This window comes from Hemibagrus wyckioides, linkage group LG28, assembly GCF_019097595.1.
Source record: "Hemibagrus wyckioides isolate EC202008001 linkage group LG28, SWU_Hwy_1.0, whole genome shotgun sequence".
NCBI classification, from domain to species: Eukaryota; Metazoa; Chordata; class Actinopteri; order Siluriformes; family Bagridae; genus Hemibagrus; species Hemibagrus wyckioides.
Window position 1 is genome coordinate 2,860,366 of NC_080737.1, and position 9,158 is coordinate 2,869,523.

General features: G+C 39.5%; 1 protein-coding gene across 1 annotated transcript in view; it reads left to right on the plus strand.

The window, feature by feature from the left end:
* Positions 1-3,005: 3,005 nt before the first annotated feature.
* LOC131348061 (histo-blood group ABO system transferase-like) overlaps positions 3,006-9,158 on the plus strand; it is a 7,472-nt gene continuing 1,319 nt past the window's right edge. The window contains exons 1-6 of the mRNA XM_058382627.1: positions 3,006-3,458; positions 6,404-6,439; positions 6,987-7,013; positions 7,667-7,711; positions 8,525-8,557; positions 9,137-9,158. The exon at positions 9,137-9,158 is cut by the window's right edge and continues 113 nt beyond it. Of these exons, the coding sequence (XP_058238610.1) occupies positions 3,400-3,458; positions 6,404-6,439; positions 6,987-7,013; positions 7,667-7,711; positions 8,525-8,557; positions 9,137-9,158 (222 nt within the window). The 5' untranslated portion in view covers positions 3,006-3,399. The remainder of the gene's footprint in view (positions 3,459-6,403; positions 6,440-6,986; positions 7,014-7,666; positions 7,712-8,524; positions 8,558-9,136) is intronic.

Sequence of the window (9,158 nt, forward strand, 5' to 3'; positions counted from 1 at the left end):
TTCTCCTCATAGTGTAATAAAAAAGAAAATAACAAAAAGTGAAAGACAAAAATATAAATAAAAAGAAATACAAATCTTGACTACCTGATCAGACGGGTGTCACAGGCGCGCCGGACTCCACCCCTCGTCAGCGCACTCGCGCGCCTTATTGTAATTGATTGCACCTGCTCCTTGTTTTCTGTGCACGCGCTCCCCTACTTAATCTCCTCTCGTTCACTCCTTCGGGGTCTGATCTCGGACGTAGAGGTTTGCATGCAGACTCACAGAGGTAGGGTCTTGCATGCGGACTCTCGGACGTAGACTCTGACCTCCTTTCTTTCTGCCCCCTATCACTAGCACTTTCCTTAGCGTTTCTCCGCTACTCTTTCTCTTCTTTTCTACTCCTTGCTCCAGAGCGTTGCTCCGCTCGCTTCTCCTTCCTCTCCTTTCCCTTCCTCTTCACTCCTTGCTCCAGAGCGTCACTCCGCTCTCCCCTCTCCTTCCTTTGTTGTGTTTTCCTTAATAAACGTGCCCCTCCTGGGGTTTATCTACTTCTGTCCGTGCCTGTCATTCAGCTACAGTCCGCCCGTTACAACGGGACTGATGAACTGAGATATGAAGAAATAGCAGCTAGTTATTGCACATATGAACGGTGTGATCTGAAAAGCTTACACACTTTTAAAAGATATGTGCATGTAACATTACACTCGAATTCGGAACGAGCAGCGGAATATAATGTATATAACAATAAAAACAAGAAAAAAGAAAACAGGATTATACTTTGTATTAAGAAAAAGTATACATAAATAACAATAAAAATTGTATAATTTAAAGCAGCAGTTAGAATAGATATACATTAAAGTGCAGTTGAATCTGTAGTGTGAGTGTGTGTGGTGTAGGTCTTAATGTTCAGTGACAATGCCTATTAATGTTCAGGTCTCCTATGGCTCTGAAGTAATAATCCTTCATAAGTCTGTTTGTGTGTGATGTGATGGACCTAAAGCATCTGCCAGAGGATAGGTGATGTCCAGCTGGCCACTAAAAGTACAAAATGTGTAATGAAAGTGTATCCAGACAGCGTCCTGTATGACTGCATCCTACGGCAGTACAATGTTTAAAAGAAAGTGCTTCCAAGTTAGACAGGTGTAACATGTTCACTGGTCCAAAGACAAAAGGAAACACCATAGCGCAAGGGTGTCCAGTCTTATCCACAAAGAGCCAGTGTGACTGCAGGTTTCCATTCCAATCAAGCAGAAGCTACACCTGAGTCTATTGTAAGCTAAGATCAACCGATTAAACAGGTGGAATCAGGTGTGGCTCCTGCTTAAAGGGTATAATAACCTGTACCCACACCGGCCCTTTGTGAATAAGACTGGACATCCCTGTGCTAGTGACATGACTAGTTTCTTTCAGGTTTCATTATACAGGGGAAGTGGTAGCTCAGTGTTGCCAAGCTGCTACTCCAGGGCGCTTGAGCAAAGAGCTTAACTTTGAAATGCCCAGTTGTATAAATCAGATAAATGTAAGTTGTTCTGGATAAAGACACTGTGCTTCAGCTGAGGATATATAATATATAATACATATAATACATATATAATATTCAGGATTGCAGCAATAGCAGGTGTAGAATGAGCGAGTGTAATTAAACCTTTAAACATCCATCACTTTGACCTATTTCCTACTTTCTCAAATTTAATATACAGTCCTTTTAAAATATTTGATTTGATGAACACAGTATTTGACTATATTAAAATATCCCTGAGGACATTATTTACAAATGTTTGGCACAGAGAGTGACCGTGAGCAAGCCTTAGGGCATTACATATATTGATTGTGGGACTACAATTTCCATTAGTTAAAATGCAGGTGATGTAGAGGACCTGTGGTAGCTTAATGATTTGTTGTGTCAGAAAATGATTTCTCAATTCTCAGAAGAGGAAAATGGCTAGATATACGATCTAGGCAGGGTAGTGTCTAAATACAGGACTATGGACCAGCTCCTTGGGCTTTTGATTTACATAAAACCTAGCAATAATGAATAGTTACTGATTGACCAACCAACCAACCAACTAACCAACCAACTAGCTGACTGAATGAGTGACCAACTGACTGACTGAGTGACCAACTGACTGCTTGTCTGCCTGACTGACTCACTGACTGCTTAACTGACTGACTGCGTGACCAACTGACTGAACGACTGACTGACTGACATACCAACGGACTGACTGACCAACTGACTGACTGCCTGTCTGCCTGCCTGACTGCCTGACTGACTGCTTAACTAATGGACGGACTGATTGAATGAGTGACTGACCAACTGGCTGCCTGTCTGTCTGACTGACTGAGCAACTGACTGACTTCCTGCCTGTTCTGACCAGGATAATCCAGACTAATTTTAACACGGTGAGGCTGCTGTCACATTATATGAAGAGAAGAAGATCTCTCCAGTGAGCTCAGTGCTGCTGCTGAACTGGTTTGTTACACAAATCCAGAGTTTCAGTGGTTGTACAGAGATCCCTACGTTTTAAAGTCTATGATTGGTAATGATATTCACATGTGAATGTGAACTGAGCAGAGAGAGAGAGAGAGGGGGGGGGGGAGAGGGGAAGAGAGAGAGAGAGTCAAATAAAAGCAGTTTAACCAAGGAGCAGATGAGAGAGGTAACAGCCAGACTCTGGGAGGAAGGTCTTTAATAAGAGGAAGGTGAACACATTCTGACCAGTTCCGCTTTGCTGCATGTGGACAATCAGAGTGGGTTGCTCGGGTGAGTTGATTACACACACACACACACACACACACACAGAATGACTGTACTCAGTTTGCAGATTCGATTTCCTTATTATTTATTCTCAATGGAGCAGAACCTCCCAGAAGCTTAAACACCACTCGTCATGTTATCGAGCAAACACAAAGAGTAAACTCTTCAGTTCTGAAGATGCGGAGAAGCTACGACAAAAAGCCCCATTTGGAGAGAGTAGACTCCTTCTTTCTATAAATGTTTAATAAACATGAAACGTCTTCTCCAGTCTGTTTTTCTGATCTGTTCATGTCGAGCATCTGTGAACTACAGAATTAAAAACACAAACCTCTTGCTATGAGCTTGCGCCGCTGTTACGGAAAGTAAAGCAACTCCTTCTGACCAATCACACGACAGAACTGAAAAAGCTCTGTGGCACAATGCATGCCATGTGAATTAGACTCATTAAGTCTGCATGATTAATGTCGTTATAAAGCTCTGTGGGATGTGAGAGATGTGAGCAGTGCTTCAGTGATCTACCAACCTGCATCATCCACGTAGCCCCACCTCTTTCTTATATACATATATACACAGCAAAACACAGATATATATATTCACCAAAATACCGACTGAACCAACATCTTTATCAGTTTTTTTGCGTGAAGGACAGGAGAAACATCACAATGCGGTTTGGACAGAATGTTTTTCTGTTTTTTCTTATTATCACCGGTTTACTTCTTGGGTATGTCATTATTGTTATTATTATTATTATTATTATTATTATTATTATTATTATTATTATTTATTATTATTATTATTATTATTATTATTATTATTATTATTTATTATTATTTTTTTTTATTTTATTTTTTTTTATTTTTATTATTATTATTATTATTACACTGAGTGCTGTGATTTCATCTTCAGGCAGTTGCTATTTAGCAGATTTATTCCAGAGTAGGTGATAAAAAAAACACCGAATAAAATTCTAATAATGTGTATTAACTACACAGAATATTAATTTACAGAATACAGTAAGGGAAAAAAAGTTTGCGTGTTTCTAACACGGCCGGAGTGACCGACTATAGCGACGATTTTTTTGGGAAGTGATTTGCTATCGTCGAATTTCACCATGCTGTCATGAAAGAAAATGTAAAAACCATCTCAGTAATCTCACGGTATTTTTACTGCTATGAGAATCTGCAGATTTCAGATCCGCACACATAAAGGTTCACTCGAATTCTTTCGAATGTATTCGATTAACAGATTGCCTTCCAGTGCACTGGTTTAGATTTGGATGTTATATTTATTGTTTACTTTCTGTTTTTGTATTTTTTGATATGATACGCGAGATTGTGGAGAGATTTGTCCACGATTGTCCTATGTTTAAATGCTGGCATTCATTACCCTCTATCTGACCTATTATTGTAGTTCTAGATGAAGTAAATCCAGTTATTAAGAAGGATTAGACTCTGCTTAGTTATTATCCATGTTAAATCTAATCCTGTAACGAACACCTCACCGAGTGATCTCAGTTTATATTGGTTTCCTTGTGCAGCTTCCTTGTGGAAATAATTAAACAGTGAACAATAAACAGAAAAAAATGTTGTTTGCACTTTATCTAGGAGGAGGGGCAGCGGCTTAAAAAACAGAAAGAAAGAAAGAAAGAAAGAAAGAAAGAAAGAAAGAAAGAAAGAAAGAAAGAAAGAAAGTAAGAAAGAAAGAAAGAAAGAAAGAAAGAAAGAAAGAAATCTCATGGCTCTGTACATCTTGTTCTATTTCTCTCTAAAGGTGCTGATCAAATGAACTTGTTTGTTCTGGGTAACACACACACATAATACCACCCCCTCCCCCCCCAAAAAAAATAAAAAAATTGAATCATTAAATGAGTCTTAGTAAGAAAATGGAAACGGTTGTAATGTCATTTGAATTAAGAGCTTCAGATACTGTCAAACATGAAAACGTGATCTCTGTGATATTTTCGGCTAGTGGCAGATACCCAGGAGTATTCGGGTTGGAGTGTTTCCAAACCTACAGATCTCCTGAGATTTTTACACTCAACCCTCTCTAGAGTTTACTCAGAACGGTGTGGAAAAAAAAAAACCCCACTCAGTGCTAACAGTTAATGTCGGTGTCTTGCTGATGAGAGATCAGAATAAAATATTCATTAAACAACAACAAACAAGTTTAAAAACGAGGATAAAACAAAGAAAAAAAGAGCAGAATAAAGAAAACACTTTAGCATCGGTGTCTCACAGGCAGAAGGAAAGATCTGGTGAGGAGTAACGATGAGGTGAAGGTGAGTCGGCTGATGCAATCTGGCAGGGGAGCAGAGTGTGGAACACCACGCCCAGGGACACCAGCACAAACAAGCAGGAAGAAACCAAAGGGACAAACACAGCACAAAAATAAAACCTTGGAAGCTTGAATTCCATAATTCCATTTACCAGACAAGAAAATTCCTAAAAAATGATGAAGAAGTAACACAATGGACAAATTCTTAATTTGAGTTTATTAATGAGATCATACCTGTGGGAAGAAATGTTCTGAATGAAGGTGAGCTTAGTTGACACTGTGACCACTGACCGGTGAAGTGAATAAGACTGAGTATCTCCTCATCACGGCACCTGTTAGTGGGTGGGATATATTAGACAGCAGGTGAACATTTTGTTCTCAAAGTTGAAGTTAGAAGCAGGAAAAATGGACAAGTGTAAGGATTTGAGCGAGTTTGACCAAAAGGGACAAATTGTGATGAAGACTGGATCAGAGCGTCTCCAAAACTGCAGCTCTTGTGGGGTGTTCCCGGTCTGCAGTGGTCAGTATCTATCAAAAGTGGTCCAAGGAAGGAACAGTGGTGAACCGGAGACAGGGTCATGGGCGGTCGAGGCTCATTGATGCACGTGGGGAGAGAAGGCTGGCCCGTGTGATCCGATCCAACAGACGAGCTACTGTTGCTCAAACTGCTGAAGAAGTTAATGCTGGTTCTGATAGAAAGGGGTCAGAATACACAGTGCAGGACGGGTCAGGGCTGTTTTGGCAGCAAAAATGGGCAACACAGTATTAGGCAGGTGGTTATAATGTCATGCCTGGTCAGTGTAGGTTATGGCCAGGATGCAAAAGTTGTGCAGTGACATTCCCTGAACATCTCTGGGAATCTCACAGGACTCACCTGGTCCCGAGTCGTACGGGTCGCTGATGGACAGAAGGCTTCACACTGATGATCTTGTTGCTAGAGTTTTCCTTTGGACTGAGCAGAAGCAGCGCCAAACCAGATAATTACTTAAGGATGTTAAGATGGACTCAGTAATAGCTGTTTTTAGTTTTAGTCGTTTTTAGTTTCACTTTCAACCAGGAGTCAAGTAAATATTGTCCTCCTGCATGGAAAAGTCAGCTTAACAGACCTCCATGTTTGGATTTTAGAGGATCGGGGTTCTCTGATTTCACTGTACGGAATTTGTTTATTTGCTACATTTTTTTTTGTCTGATCTGTTAGCAATTGTTGATTCTCAGACTCTCTCTCAGACTTGGATAAATGTGGCATCGTGATCTCTGGACTTTTTTTTATGAGGATAGCAATTGAAGCTAATCTCAGCGAGCTTGATACTATTGTTGTTGGTCTTAAATGTCTAAAAATCTAAAAATGTCTAAAAATGTTTTGTGTGTGTGTGTGTGTGTTTTCTTTCTCAGGTTAGTTTACTTCAGCTACACATCCACTTGGTTGAGGTAAGAAATAAACACATACACCTACACTAACGTCAGTACTCTTTAATTTACCTTAAAACTGGTCCTTCTTCATTATACTGAAAAGTACTTAACGTCACTATTTCTTCCCTGTATTGTACTATTGTCAAAACTGCTTTACTGTACTGTAAAGTCAGGACTATTTAGTTACACTATTAAGTCAGTACTCATTAACTTTACTGTAAATCAGTACTCTTTAATTGTACTGTAATGTCAGTACTTCTTTATTTGTACTGTAAAGTCAGTACTTCTTAACTGTATTAACTGTACTCTTTAGTTGCATTATAAAAGGCAGGACTATTTAACTGCACTGAAAAGTCAGTACTCCTTAATTGTACTCTACATGTGTTTTATTGGTTCTACTGGGTAGCATAGTTCCACATGCTCATTAAGTGGACCTACATTACCTTTATCTATTTTAAACCTGTATCCTCTCCCCATGCCAAACTTGATAAGCAGTTACTAAAGGTGTGTAAATGAATTTCTTATGGCTGTGTGATGAACTATGTGTGATGTTCTGTGATTTCAGTGATGTGTTGGAGTGCAGAGTGACTGCGTAAGTACAGAAACACATATAAACACCTACACCTTTATCACCAAATCGCTGTACAGTGCAAACAGTTAGTTTATTTGCACTCTGATTAGAATCAGAAATGCTGATCTACAGCTAAAAGCAGCTCAGATTGCCAAAGAACATAACCTATTCTGTCAGTGAAACAACTCCCTGACTCAGCATTGTGTTTTGTCCAGGATGTATCTTAAATGCTATAAACCGTAGCAGCCGGTTTCTTCTTCTCCATGAAGAATGAATGAAAACCTTATTATTGAAATTTTATGAAAAAATCAATCCCATAATTCCATTTACCAGAAAAAAAGATCAATCTGAAAGTTCCAAAAAACACAAATTGAATAAATTGTTCAGATCTCTAGTACACGAGAACAAGATGTGTCTCGGCAATTGTGGCGATTTGTTAAAGATTTGTTAAAGTGCTATAGAATTAGATGTAATGGGTTTAATTGTGGTTTGGGAAAAAATGGCCAGTTCTGCTATGAATTAGCCTCATTTAACTTCAATACAATTCCTCTGTCTGATTGTCTGTCTGTCTGTCTCTCTCCCTATCTGTCTCTTTGTCTGTCTGTGTTTGTCACTGTTTTATATATATATATATATATATACATGCAATAAATCTTTACCTGGTCGTCTTTCAGAGAAGAAATAAGGCCGGTTAATACAGACTTAATCTTTCCTGCAGGGTGAGCACACACACACACACACACACACACACACACACACACACACTCTCTCTCTCTCTCCCTCTCTCTCTCTCTCTCTCTCTCTCTCTCTGAACTGAACATGTGCTTCTCGTCTTCTGGTCAGATGCTGGATGCTGTGCTGCTGGGGTTGATGATCTGTGGCTTTCACTTCCTGTCCTGTGCTTAACATTCTAAACATTCTGTATCCTTTAAATAGTTTTAGTCCTGTTTCCTCTTTCCTCTTCTTCACCTGCATCATTGCTGGAATCATTTATAATCCCTCTATCTGCTGGCACACATGAAGAAGAGAGTGGGTTTTATACTGATTTATCTAAAGGTTTTTTCTTCACCACTGTCTCCTCAGGCTCGCTTATTAGGAATCTAAATGCTTGCTGCAACATCTATTGTAAGTGCAATAGAGATAAATCTGAACTGAATTGATTGTTCATGAATTCAGTTCAGTGAAGAATAAAATATGACGAGACACACTGCAAAAGCTAGCAGCCTGAAATAAATTGCATGTTTTATTCCTTCTCCCGCTCAGACCACAGCAATTTGCTCACGCTTACGATGTTTGTTTACTAAACTCGGTCACCTAATCCTTTCTACATGTCAACAGCAAGTCATGTCCTCTTCTCTTTTGTTATAGCAACTTTAATCACAGTCACTCCCTCTGTTGATCTTGAATAAAACAAAACCGCAGCTTGTCGTGTTCTATAGAAACCACAATGCAGTGTGAACTCTTCTGTCCTGAAGATGTGAAAGTATATAACAATAATTATTATAATAATAATATTTTCTACTTTACTTTAGGATTGCATGCAAGCAGCCCAGTCTGAGTAGCAGGTGAGTAAAACGTGAACAGACATGCCAGGATTTTTTCCTTTAATTTGTCACCTCTCTACAGACGCTATATTGCCAAAAGTTTTGGGATGCCTGCCTTTGCATGGACATGAATTTAACATAGAGTTGGACTGACCTTTTGCATCTATAACAGCTTCAACTCTTCTTGGAAGGCATTCCACATGGTTTAGGTGTTTACATATGTGTTTATGGGAATTTTTCCTCTAGAAGTGCATTTGTGTTCTATTGGTGTTGAGGTCAGGACTCTGTGCAGGACAGTCAAGTTCCTCCACACCAAACTCACTCATCCATGTCTTTATGGACCTTGCTTTGGTCACTGGTGTGCAGTCATGTTGGAACAGGAAGGGGTCATCCCCAAACCGTTCACACAAAGAGCATGAAATTGTCCAAAATGTCTTGGTATGAAGCTGAAGCATTAAGAGTTCCTTTCACTGGAACTAAGGGGCCGGGTCCAACCGCTGGAAAACGATATTTGTCCCAAAACTTTTGGCAATATAGTGTATCTACCAATATACTGTAAACTGTGTGTGTGTGTGTGTGTATGTGTGTTTGTGTTGTCAGTCGACCAGATGTTTCCACGACG